The 15,281-nt window shown below is 37.2% G+C and overlaps 1 protein-coding gene across 4 annotated transcripts in view; it reads right to left on the bottom strand.

The window, feature by feature from the left end:
* LOC129418593 (protein unc-13 homolog C) overlaps window positions 1-15,281 on the bottom strand; it is a 237,743-nt gene that overhangs the window by 131,195 nt on the left and 91,267 nt on the right. For all 4 annotated transcript variants that reach the window (XM_073853802.1, XM_073853801.1, XM_073853803.1 and 1 more), the window contains one exon: window positions 4,315-4,484. In XM_073853802.1, coding sequence (XP_073709903.1) covers window positions 4,315-4,484 — 170 coding nt within the window. The remainder of the gene's footprint in view (window positions 1-4,314; window positions 4,485-15,281) is intronic.

The raw sequence follows: 15,281 nt of genomic DNA, 5'->3' as shown, positions 1-15,281 counted from the left end.
AAAACGAGAGATAACATGCATATAAACATTCATCACGAGAAATGTTGCAAACTATATTGACGCAGTTATCAGGAAATTATAAATGAGACGCATAAACAATGACGCACGTGCCGTAGTGTGGACGCGCGTGTCATGGCAACATGAAGTTGGTTCAACTCTTTAAAATGAGGGATTTACAACATTCATGACGAGAAAGCAGATATCAGGTAAGCTAGCTTGTTACTTACTGCATTGAAACGGAGATCATTCAGCAGCATAAAAGAATATCGCGTCACATGCTCATTCGAGCTACAATAAACGAAAATACCTGAAAACTGTATTAAAGCAGAGATCAGGGAGCTCGTCAAATATCCACTCTGAAGCTGAGATCATTCACCAGCATTAGAACGTCGCGTCACGCGCTCCTTTATAATCTTATCATAAACAAAAATGCACGCGAGTGGTTCTTGGAGAGAGAAATAATATATAATATGCAAACTTCAGATGCTGCGTAGAAGAGAGGGCGGGACTTTCAATAGGTCACGTGTCTTTCCGGGACCATCAGAAGCCGGGTAATCATGGCAGTGTGAATGAACAAAAAATCGAGGTATCCCGGAAAAATCCCGGATGCCTTTCCCGTGTATTTTACGGAATGTCTGTGTGAAAATGGCTTAAGATAATTGTGTATTACACTGTAAAAAAATGACTTAAAACAAGCAAAAACAGGCAGGCAAGCAAAACGCAGAAACACTTAATTTAAAGGCGGGGTACATGAACTCTGAAAGCTGGTGTTGACATTTGAAATCACCTTAACAAACATGCCCCTACCCCAATAAAATCTGAACCTTCTTTTGATAGCCCCATCCCATCCATACACAACCCAGGCAATAATGTTGTTTAGTAGACACGCCCCTTACTGCTGATTGGCTACAAGTGTCTTTTGGTAGTCGGCTCGACTCCCTTTTCCAAATCATGCACCCCGCCTTTAAGAAAAAAGTTAAAGATTTCATTGTCAGATATTTTTAGACCCCTTCAAGGTTTGTAAACATTGAATGACTATCGGGTGCGCGCGCATCATGGGGTCAAACTGTTCATACCATCCAGGCTTAATAATTTAATCTAACAGGGCTGAAAAATGATGACTTACCTCAAATTAGGTGAGCACTACAAACACAAGCCTCTTTGATATTTGCATTGTTACAGTCTGCACGTCAATTGCTTGCAGCCGCAGATGTTGTATTTTTTTGTTTTTGAGATTCTGCACAAATTGCGAAAACTTAACGGAAGACCTGGTGCGATTTTCACAGCCCACGACATAATTAGGCATTTTTGACGATACCGAATAACACGCAACTCAATCTGCTGTAATGGCTTTTCTGATTCCGACATGCGCAGTGGGAACCGCCTGTGACGTGAACCGTGAAGGGGTCTATAGATATTTGTACTAAAAACAAGACAAAAATACTAAGTTAGAAAGTCATTTTTTTTGCAGTGTAGGAAAGTCAATTTCACATTGACATCAACACCAGCTGTTGAACATCCATTCGAATGAAACACTTTGCTGATAGATCCCCTCATATGTGCATTTTATAGCTGTTACTGATGCTGTAATTGATGTCTGGTGTGGGCTGAAGTGTCCAAATGATCTTCTGAGTGTCTGGAACTTTCAGAGATGTGAACAGATGGAGTAAACATGCGCACACATCAGCGGTTGAGTCTGGCCTGAACAACGGCTCTAAAACCGCACGCTTCTGCAGCGAGCCAAGCTAAACTATCTGACAATCCAACACATAAACCATCAGCAAACTCAGTACATGTACAAAGCAGTGAAAATACCTTCTGTATGTGAAAAACATGAAATGAGAAGACTCTGGGACGGATGCACCAGCTGGTTGTTCACCTGGTCGTAAGACGAAATTGCGCGTTAAAGGCGGGGTCAATGATTTTTGAAAAACGGGAGTCGGGCGGACTACCAACTTGTAGCCGATCAGCAGTAAGGGGCGTGTCTACTAACCGACATCATTGCCTGAGTTGCGTATGTGTGGGGCGGGTCTATCAAAAGAAGGTCCAGATTTGATTGGGGTAGGGGCGTGTTTGTTTAGGTGATTTCAAAATGTCAACATTGGCTTTCAGAGATCATGCACCCCGCCTTTAAGTCCTACGTAGAATTAATACTCGTTGCACCATCTAGACGTAGCGACTGTCTGAGACATATGGTGCGTACACACCAAACATGAAAAACCATATTCCTCGCTCTAGATATAACTTGTGGGATTTAACCTCATGTCATGCCAATTTTTTGCTTGAGTTGAATATTTTTAGCTCGCGTGAAGATGTGTTTGAGACGAAAAGCGAGTTTTCGCAGCAATCGCATCGCCTAAATTGCGTCATTCGCATTGTCAAACGCGAATTCGCGTTTTTTGCGTCTTTGCATTGACTTTGTATGTAATCTACTCGTACCAATTGTTGAATTCGCAATTGGTGTGTACACACAATAAAGGGGTTGCATACCGGACAAGAAGTGCCGCTTGTAGGACGAAATCGTACACCGAATGCGCACATTAACTCATTCACCGCCATTGACGAGTTATCTCGTCATTTATGAGTTCATATTTAACTAATAAATATGCCTTTATGGACGAATTTCAAAGTGAAAGTGTAATACCGCTTTTAACCACCAGACGGCGCTAAACCGAATTTATCAAAAACGGAAGTTAAAAAGATTTAATGATTTATTTTAACTGCCTTTATGTTTGATAGTCATTCTGAGTCTGATCTGTAACATAAATTCCTTTACAAAAACGCAATTTTTTAAGCTTTTTGCTCAAAATGTTGTATTTTTGAAGAGAAATATCCATATTTCAGTGGTTAAATTAAGTGGAAAAATAAATATATAATGAAACGTTTTTTCCCCATTTTGTTTGTTTGTTTGTTTATTGTTTGCTTGAAAGCAGATGGTGTGTTCTTTAATTTGATATAATTTGTATGTTTATATTTTTATAGAAAATAATTTTTCCTGCAAGGAATTTTGTGAAAATTTTGTTAAAATAACAAAAATGCAGGTGGGTAACTTTTCTCAAAAAGGCTGGCGGTGAATGAGTTAAATAGCGCAAGCTTAGTCAGACAGTCTTCTTCCAGATGCAAAATATGCATTAGCTGCCTATGTTAATCATTAACCATTTAGGACAAATATGATGTTATTTTTGGTATACCACGGGGTTGTTGAATGCTTTGTTCTGATTGGCTGAGAAATGTTCTATGGGTGTTGATTATTTTTCTTTAAAACACACACCTAACCTGTCAAATGTCTTAAAATAACCAGATTAGTGTCTTAGCAATTTCTGACGCAAGCGTGATATAAGCAGAATAATTGACTCCTTTTAATTATTCGAAAATAATGCAGACCCATGGGGTAATGGCACAGCGCGACCTTTAGTGTGCATTATTTTCAAATTATTCAAAGGACCGGAGTCAATTATTCCTTACTTAAACTATGTAAGTGTCGTCAGATGCCGCAGGTGTGTGTACATTCATAGAAAATAATGTTTTCTTTTTTTAGGATACTGTACATGGCGTGGCCCTTCTCCCCCGGTGTGCGACCTCCTTTAATGTCACATCTAGTCAAAGGTGGGAGTAAAATGTAAAGCCTTGACTTGTTTCTATTGAAAACATTTAAATGACGAAATTGACTAGACGTGGCCTCTCAATGTCACATGGACATGGCATGTCTAATCCACAGCCTACGCAATCAGTAGTGATCAGAGACCGCACAAGTAAATTCTTAAAGCATATAATCTTTAGATGTTCATGAAGACAGATTAAAAGGTTTAGTTTAATTTTTATTTTAATTCAGAGCTGTCAGAATTAATCAGCAAATTACTTTTATGTAAATGGGAAAGGCTTTCATTCAGTTAATGTGCAGGTTGTGTTTGATGGTGACACACTCATCTTGAAGAAGAGCGCACTGGTAAAGGTTTGAGAGGAGGACGGCTTTCATTTGTTATCTGTTAGCAGTAAATGTAAGTTGTAACCATAGTAACGTGAATGGCGTCTCAACAATATCACCACGTTTAAACACATATGCGGAGATGCCTGGTCGTAGTTTCAGGTATTCGATTTTTTTTAAAGCCAGGTATAACTAAGCCCGACGTAACTTTTTTATGTGGCGCAGGTGCAACCCACCCGCCTCTGTCTGAGCTGCCTGTGTATTTTTTGATCGTTTAGTTAGCTAAGCAAATACAAAAACATCAAACTCTTCTAAGATCATCACCACACTAGTCTCTCTCAGGTTAAATTATCATATTGTTAAAGTGATACTAGAGGGCCGGAACTTACCGAGATTGTACCAGACGTCCATTTCTCCGCTCAGCATTCGCACCTCAATGATGGTCTGACCCAAGAAATCATCCGATTCCTTCTTAAAGTGCTGCTTCACTCTGGACTTTATATCATCATCTTCATCCCACACACGCACTTTGATACGGTCTGTGGCGTTGTGACACTCGCTGTGAAGAGAGATGAGATGAAAAGTTAAAGAGTGATACAGAAAAGCACTAATGAGACCATTCACTCCACATGTAAGACATCATTTGCTGTATCATTTTATTATTTTTATAATAAAAAGTATTAAACAGACACTTTTATTAATATTTCTTCAGGTCAGAACAATATTTACCCATCAGTTCTTTACACATCATACTTTTTTACTTTTTAGAGGTTTTATCAGATATAGCTAACTTTAGTGAAAAAATGTAATCTAAACACAGAAACTGACACACAAACACACATAGCCACTCAAAAACACACACTGAAACCCAAACGAACACACTATAACACAGACACACAATCACAAAGAGACACACACACATCTACAGACACATCAAATATCAGATATATCTAACTCACAAATAGACACAAACGCACGCAGACACACAAACACACACGCAGGCACAAAAACACACACAGACAGACAGACACACAAACATACACAGAGAGACATGCAGACAGACACACAAAAACACACATAATCACAGACAGACAAACAGGCAGACACACAAACACATCTGATATAGCTAACCCACAAACACACAGACACACACATAAACAAACACACACTGAAACACAAACGCACACTGACACACACACACACACAATCACAAAAAGACACACACATTAAACACATCAAATATTAGATATATCTAAGTCACAGACACAAACACACACTGAAACACAAACGCACACTGACACACACACAGACACACGCACACAGACAGACGCACAAACACAACAGATATAGCTAACACACATAACCAAACACACACTGAAACACAAATACACACTGACACACAAACACACACTAACACACGCAGACACACAAACACAGACAGACAAACAAACATACACAGAGAGACATGCAGACAGATACACAAACATGCACAAACACACAAAATCACACACACACACACACACACACACACACACACACACACACACACACACACAGGCAGACACACAAACACATCAGATAAAGCTAACCAACAAACACACACACACACACACACACAGAAACACAGAAACAAACACACACTGAAACACAGACGCACAATGACACACACACAGACACACGCACACAGACACACAAACACAGACAGACAGAATAACACACACACAAACACAGAGAGAGACATGCAGACAGACACACAAACAAACAAACAAACACACACACACACACACACACACACAGACAGACAGACACACAGGCTGATGCACAAACACAATAGATATAGCTAACACACAGACACACACATAAACAGACACACACTGAAACACAAATACACACTGACACACACACTAACACACGCAGACACACAAACACAGACAGACACATTACACAAGCTAACCAACAAACACACAGAGACACAAAAACAAACACACACTGAAACACAAACGCACACTGACACAGACACACGCACAAAGACAGACAGACAGACGGACAGACGCACAAACACAACAGATATTGCTAACACACATAACCAAACACACAATGAAACACAAATACACACTGACACACAAACACACACACACACACACACACTAACACACGCAGACACACAAACACAGACAGACACATAAACATACACAGAGAGACATGCAGACAGACACACAAACATGCACAAACACACATATACACAGACAGACACACACACACACACACAGACACACACACACAGGCAGACACACAAACAAATCAGATATAGCTAACCAACAAACACACACACACACACACACACACACACACACACAGAAACACACACACACACAGACACACGCACACACACACACAAACACAGACAGACAGAATAACACACACACAAACACAGAGAGAGACATGCAGACAGACACACACACACACACACACACACAGACAGACACACAGGCTGACGCACAAACACAACAGATATAGCTAACACACAGACACACACATAAACAAACACACACTGAAACACAAATACACACTGACACACTAACACAGACACACAATCAGAAAAAGACACATTACACAAGCTAACACACATACAGTAAACAAACACACACTGAAGCACAAATACACACTGACACACAAACACAGACAGACGCACAAACACATCAGATATAGCTAACACACATAACCAAACACACACTAAAACACAAATACACACTGACACACAAACACAGACACACAATCAGAAAAAGACACATTACACAAGCTAACACACATACAGTAAACAAACACACACTGAAACACAAATACACACTGACACACAAACACAGACAGACGCACAAACACATCAGATATAGCTAACACACATAACCAAACACACACTAAAACACAAATACACACTGACACACAAACACACATTAACACACGATCACAAAGAGACACATACACTAACACACACAGAGACACATTAAAGATCAGATACACACACAGAGAGACATGCAGACAGACACACAAACACACACTAAACACAGACAGATATAGCACAAACACACAAATAAACAAACACACACACACACACACACACACACACACACGCACACCGACAAACAGACACAGCTTTTAAAGGTCATATGCTCCACTGAGTATCCAAACAGGGCACTCAGCTTCCTGTGGTCAATCTACACAAACACAATAACACACACTTACACAAACACACACACAGACAGAAAGCAAAGAGACACACACTTGTAAACAATCTCTCCACAGATTCAACAACACAAAAGCCTCACAATCCTACAAACATCACAGTCTAAATGCAAATCTAATCAAATAAATGCTCAACCTTTATACTGAGTGACAGAATCTGATCACAAAAATACAAACATATAACAAAAACATATAACTGTTGCTTTAAAAACGTTAGATAGAGTACAAATATTCAGTTTTAGTTGTTTATAGTGCAAATCCTCACAAACTCAGATAATGAAATATACACTGACCACTGATGAACAAATGGGCCGGTAACTTTTGTATAAAACTCCAGAAGGTATTGAGATCAATATATACCAGTTAAATGAAAATCGACTTGTCCTTACGCGTGTTACTGAGATGAGCCTGCGGTCTGGACAAAGCGGTTAAAAGGATTGAAATACATGTCGCACTTTCAGCTCCATCTGTTCATCTGTTGGCGTGATGCTTTATGGCACACGCTGCGTACTAAAACATTATGACTTCTAAGGAAAAAACCTTGTGTGAACAGAGAAAATGTTTCTGATGACAGATTTACAGTGACTCTTCATGAGCTCTCATAAAACGGTTTACTGTTAGGAATATTTGATAGATATAAAGCCCTATAATGACACAGAGAAATGAACTATCATTATTCAATCTGACAATTTAGTCAAATAAGAGACAAAAAGAAACAAACCAACAAACAAAGCCACAAAGATTATATGTATAATATGTGCCGAAATCATTCAGTCAATATCATTATCTCATTTTTCACAAAGGTAGTATTAGGAGTCTATTTCATATCATACACACACATATATATATATATACTGAAAACGACAGAGCAATTTCCCACTGGCTAACTTCTCTCACGGGCTCGCTGCTTTTATGACGTGCTGTCAGTACTGAAGTCTTCAAAGGCTCAGTCTTGCTCTCGACTGCTGAAACACAGTGATGGTGTCTCGAGGCTGTGTATCTATTGTAAAAACCACCGCACCATTACCGAAACATTGAACTAAAATAAACACAAACCCAAGTAAAAACTGGCTTAGGCAAGTAGAAAAATAAAACATGATGCTGATGAACTAGAACATGAGCAATATCAAAAGAGCAACGATGCAAAGATTTTACTTGTCAAATATACATGTTGTTTTACATTTACACTCCACTATCATAGAAACACAAATTATCATTTTAATAAAAGTATCGTGTCATCGCAACAAGTTACCCTTTAGCTTTTTGATGCATGGGTTTTAAAAACATTCACAACTAGAAATACACTCACCTAAAGGATTATTAGGAACGCCTGTTCAATTTCTCATTAATGCAATTATCTAATCAACCAATCACATGGCAGTGGCTTCAATGCATTTAGGGGTGTGATCCTGGACAAGACAATCTCCTGAACTCCAAACTGAATGTCAGAATGGGAAAGAAAGGTGATTTAAGCAATTTTGAGCGTTGCATTGTTGTTGGTGTCAGACGGGACGGTCTGACAATCTGCTCAGTTACTGGGATTTTCACGCACAACCATTTCTAAGGTTTACAAAGAATGGTGTGAAAAGGGAAAAACATCCAGTATCCGAAAATGCCTTGTTGATGCTAGAGGTCAGAGGAGAATGGGCCGACTGATTCAAGCTGATAGAAGAGCAACTTTGACTGAAATAACCACTCGTTACAACCGAGGTATGCAGCAAAGCATTTGTGAAGCCACAACGCGCACAACCTTGAGGCGGATGGCCTACAAAAGCATTAGACCCCACCTGATACCACTCATATTCCCTACAAATAGGAAAAAGAGGCTACAATTTGCATGAGCTCAACAAAATTGTACAGTTGAAGACTGAAAAAATGTTGCCTGGTCTGATGAGTCTCGATTTCTGTTGAGACATTCTTTCTTTTTAATCCATTTTGGAATGTCCATGGTGAAATTAGTTAATGCAATATACAACCTTGAAATTAGTGTTTTTACATAATTTTATGTAATGTTATTAGCACGCTAAGTCAAGTCATCAACCAAAAATCGACCTTTCCTCACAGACTTTTCTTTAACTAAAATATTGCTATTTAATAGGGATGGGCACGAGTACTTCACAGACCGGCGTATGACATCACATCAGTAACGTTACCATGCATGATTAAAAAATAAACAGAAAAAGTCCGCGCACCCACGCCGCGGCAACCCACCGCTGCGCGGGGAATGCTGTGGAGCCGAACACACCTCACATCACTGAGGGAGGCGCTATACTTTAAGGATGCCATGATTTTGGGATTCTCTTCGGTAGGATGAAAATAAAGTCAGTCAGATGCAAAATGTACAGCCCCGTCACAATTCACCTTATATTATCTCATATTTAAACATCAAATGTCAAGAGATACCAGAGATCCATACGAGCATTAAAGCAACACTATGTAGTTTCCATGTAAAAATGACTTACAGCTCCCCCATGTGGTTGAAAAGTGCAACAGTGCCTGGTATCAGACACTCTTCTGCAGGCAGGGGGAGGGGCGGGGCTGTGTGCTCTACCCTCCACCGCCACTTTCAGAGTGTGCTTGTAGCAGCTAGGAGGCTGCTCAGGTTGCAGCAACAGTACAATTTGTCCAGTTAAAAGTTGTTCTACATTATTTAAAGGTACAAAAAACTACATAGTGTTGCTTTAACATTACATCTTCACTAAGAACAGGTCAGTGGACGACACGACACAATCGCTAAATTGATAGCAAAAGCTGCTTAATTGTTATGAAACTTCATAATCATTGACTGAAATGAAACTTCGATGCACTTAATCTCAAAATCAGATTATGAGACTAAGTTTGCATTTCACAGACAGGGTCACCTACAATTAGGTCTTCAAAGCGACTGTATTGTGTACTGTAGCATTTAGCCGTGACTACAGTATATTCACAGTATACTGTACTTATACTGTAACACAACCTCTCATAGCTTAAAGCTGAAACAGGTCACAGATTCAACAGTATATAATTACCCATCACATTTTAGACATGGAGCAAGGTATAGAACAGCAAGGGAATGCGATCTCTTTTAATATTCCTGATCTCTCTCTCTCTCTCAGGAATTTCTCCCTCTGGCTCAGTTTCCGGTTTCTTCATTACATTCCTCACTTAATTTTCATGACTGTCACTTTATGGCCGCTGGTCCTACACAATTATGAGATCTTTGACAAATGTTTTTGGCCTCCAGCTCACTTCCAGTCTCAGTTCAACTCTGGATGAAGCCACCACACTTTTGATACCGCTGTACATATTACATTATGACCAGTCGCAGCCTACAGCTATGCTGATCAATTATATTACTTAATTGAATAATTATTAATCAAATTTCTTACTATGACGTTCACTGAACATTGATGTCTGAATACTGCTGTTAGGAATAAGCCAGAGGCTGTGCATTATAGTGATTTGGCTAAAACTAGCAGTAAAATTATTGTATTGCACAGTATGTGGATAAGTGCATCATTACATACACAACAAACATGGCCAAAAGCATGAGGACAGCTGTTCCGGTGACTATCTATTAGTACTTATAGGTGCCTAAAATTAAGTATCTTGCCATGTAAAGACAAACATTTTAGCAGCAATGGGCCATTTTCTGATTCATCATGATAGCGTATATGCAGCACAAAGACTGGCCTGTGGTACTAAACTATTTTCAACCCAGCATTGGGTAAAAGGAGATTAACATTGGGTTATATTAACCAAGAATGCTCATATTTGACCCACAATGGGTTAAAACAACCCAGCATAGGTTACATTACAAGTTTTATCCATTTTTAGCTCATCCCTGCCAGCCTTTTTTTTTTTGAAGAGTTGTCCGAAAGCATTTTTTGTAATTTTTACAAAAGTTTTACAAAATGCCTTCCAGGAAAATTACAAAGATATCAAATGAAAGAACAGACCCTCTGCTTTCAAACAACAAACAAAAAAAAGGGAAAAAACATTTCATCCTATCTATATTTTTTTCTCTGCTTATAAACTCTTAAATATTGGTATTTTTCTAAAAAAAAAAAAATTATATATATATACAGTGTTGGGTAAGTTACTCAAAAAAAGTCATTAATTACTAGTTACTAATTACATCTTCAATCATGTAATTAGATTACTTTACAAATTACTCTCTCCAAAAAGTATTTAATTAATTATTACTAATTAATTACTTTCTAAATCATATTTAGTAAATGATACTGGGATAGGCTTGAAATGGCTCGAAGAAATAATGTATAAAAGTACATCAATAATTCTAGTCCCACTTTAGTGTCCAATTCTCTCTATTAACTAACTATTAACTACTTTTACCTCAGTATAATCCAACTACTGCTTATTAATACTAAAGAAGTTGTTAATTTTAAGTATTGGTAGAGATGGGGAGGGTTACGGACGTAGAATAAGGTTTTGCATAATCAGGCATTAATACGTGCTATTAAGTATTAATAAACAGCCAACATCTCATTAATATCAATGCTAATAATCAACCAATTAATAGTGAGAATTGTAAACTTAAACCATGTTAAATCCACTATTGTATTATAGTATATATAATTGTTTTAGAGTCCATACACAGTATTTAGTTACATCAGAAGTAACTGTAATTACATTACAAGAAAATTAAGAGTAATCCCTTACTTTACTTTTTCAAGGGAAAAATAATTTAATTACAGTAACTAATTACTTAGTAACTAGTTACACCCAACACTGTATATATATATATATATATATATATATATATATATATATATATATATATTATTTATTGCAAAAGGCTAAAATAATTGCATTTGTTGTGTAATTGCATTTTGTTAGAGATCAGATTCAGAACGATTATCAAAACACACATGGAGTGCTAAATTAACAAATAATTTTTGGCTTCAGTTTTTTATAAATTGTGTAAGATCGCGGTTTTACAGATTACCATAAAAACTCATCAGGAACACGTTTTTTATGCAAATGTTTTTTCTTAAGTCTTTCGCCGCCATTGACAAGATATCTCGTCAATCAAGAGAAAAATGGAATTATCTCAGCTTTTTGCTCAAAATGTGGTGTTTTTGCAGAAACCTACCCATATTCAAAAGCTGATTACAAAAGAACTACTGAAGGTAGGATGAAACGTTTTTTTTTTTGTTTGAAAGCAGAGGGTCTGTTCTTTCATTTGGTATTTTGTATGTTTATATATTTAAAGAAGAACATTTTCTGGAAGGCATTAAACTTTTGTGAAAATCATGAAAAACGCTGGCGCTGGCTAACAACTTTTTTAAAGAATGCTGGCGGCAAAAGAGTTAAAGGGGCCATGGCATGAAAATCTGACTTTTTCCATGTTTAAGTGCTATGATTGGGTCCCCAGTGCTTCTATCAACCTAGAACATGTGATAAAGATCAACCCAGTAACTTAGTTTTGGTAAACAATTCTCTATAAGCACATGAAAAAATAGGTCGTTGATATTTGTCTCTCCTTATGATGTCATAAGGAGCTCTTATTATAATAATACCACCCCTTAATCTGCACCATCCAACCACAGCACTGCCATTTAGTGCAGAGAAAAGCACAATTGAGTTTTAATTTCAACAAACCACCATCATTGTGATCAGTGTTTGATTTTCATCAGCTCATTTGCATTTTAAAGGACACACCCAAAACGGCACATTTTTGCACACACCTACAAAGTGGCAATTTTAACATTTTATAATAAATTATCTATATGGTATTTTGAGCTAAAACTTCACATATGTGCTCTGGGGACACCAATGATTTATTTGACATATTAAAAAAGTCTCGAGCCATGGCCCCTTTAATTGACAAGATAACTAATCAATGGTGGGGAAAGAGTTAAACCAATGTTTGGTTGAAAATAATGCAGCATTTTTTATAGAGCAAGTCTAGTGTAAGAGATAATGACTACACTGCATAAACCACATCCTGTTAGTGCAAAAACATTATATAACATTAGTATATACTGTATATTTTTTGCCCTGTTTTGCTATCCATCTCTCTCATACTATCTCTCTCATTTCAACTTTCTTCTAAAAAGCTTCAATGCCCATGTTTTCTATCTCATTTGCTTGCTAATTGGCTAGTGGCTCCACTGAGACAGCAGTGATTGGTGCAGATATCTGTGGAGACAGAAACCATTGGTCTCATACTGCCATCAACATAACATTTCCCACAATGCTCAGAGGCCATTACCCATAGCTCCCTAAGATGTGTCACAGCACAGTTCAGTACTCCAGCAACGACCACTCACAGAATCGCTGCATTACTTCCTCTTTAAACTCATGACATCAGTCTTGGGCTAAAGTGTGCATTACTCAACAGCCATCAACATCCATTAACAGGGTGATACACAAGAGTGGTTTGGGCGAAATGACCCTGGAACACCCATAATGGAAAACTGCCAACGAGGCTGGACCTTAATCTAGATTTAGCAACAAGGGGTTTACCGAGGCAAATATCACAGTTATTGCTCATACAGTATTTAAAGGGAAAGTTCACACAAAATGAAAATTCTGTCATTGTTTACTTACACTAAACTTGTATAAATTTCTTTGTTTTACTATGGAAGTCAATGGTGCTCCTGTTTCCTGCTTAATTACAAATTAGGGCCGTCAAATGATTAATCGCGATTAATCGCATACAAAATAAAAGTGTTTGCATAATGTATGTGTGTAGGCTGTGTGTAATTTTTATGTATACATAAAATACACACATGCATGCATACATTTCAGAAAATGTATTTAATTTAATTATATTATATAAATCTAATTTATTTATGACACGGCACTCTAAAATGCTATTTCTGATTGGCCAGCCACAACAATCCAACATTTTGACAGGTACAGTTTAATATTACACAAAAACTACTATTACACCTTAATAACATATATGACATTATATTTACAAGTGATTACAAATTATTAAACGTGTGTTTGTGACATTTGAACACCTTATCTTATCTTAACATAAACATGGAATGTCTGCATTTGTGTAAAATGAGCAAATAAAATATTTGAAATCAAATTTAATGTTACTTACTTTACTTATGAGATAAATAGGCACGTAATAAGCATGATAATGTGTGATAAGATAAGCCCCTTCAGTGTGATATAAGTATACATTTCTTTGTTTGGCTGGACACAAAGAATATATTTGTAATAGGGCTGTCAAACAATTAATCGTGATTAATCACATACAAAAATAAAAGTTTGTGTTTGCACAATATATGTGTGTAATTATTGTGTATATATATAAATACACAAACATTCAAGTATACATGAAACAAATACATGTTTGTATACTGTAAATATTTTTTATTTTATGATTTAGATTATATATAAATCAGTGCTGGGCAAAGATTAATCGCGATTAATCGCATAAAAAATAAAAGTGCATTTTTTGCCTAATATATGTGTGTGTGTACTGTGTGTAATTATGATGTATATTTAAACAAACACACACGCACGCACGCACGCACGCACGCACGCACGCACTGTATGTATGTATGTATGTATGTATGTATGTATGTATGTATGTATGTATGTATGTATGTATGTATGTATATATATATATATATATATATATATATATATATATATATATATATAATTTTCTGAAATGTATATATACAGTCTTGTTCAAAATAATAGCAGTACAATGTGACTAACCAGAATAATCAAGGTTTTTAGTATATTTTGTATTGCTGCGTGGCAAACAAGTTACCAGTAGGTTCAGTAGATTCTCAGAAAACAAACAAGACCCAGCATTCATGATATGCACGCTCTTAAGGCTGTGCAATTGGGCAATTAGATGAAAGGGGTGTGTTCAAAAAAATAGCAGTGTGGCATTAAATCACTGAGGTCATCAATTTTGTGAAGAAACAGGTGTGAATCAGGTGGCCCCTATTTAAGGATGAAGCCAACACTTGTTGAACATGCATTTGAAAGCTGAGGAAAATGGGTCGTTCAAGACATTGTTCAGAAGAACAGCGTACTTTGATTAAAAAGTTGATTGGAGAGGGGAAAACCTATAAAGAGGTGCAAAAAAATGATAGGCTGTTCAGCTAAAATGATCTCCAATGCCTTAAAA

Source organism: Misgurnus anguillicaudatus, chromosome 15 (genome assembly GCF_027580225.2).
Source record: "Misgurnus anguillicaudatus chromosome 15, ASM2758022v2, whole genome shotgun sequence".
Classification (NCBI taxonomy): Eukaryota; Metazoa; Chordata; class Actinopteri; order Cypriniformes; family Cobitidae; genus Misgurnus; species Misgurnus anguillicaudatus.
The sequence above is the reverse complement of the archived record's forward strand: the minus strand, read 5'-3'. Positions and strand labels throughout refer to the sequence as shown.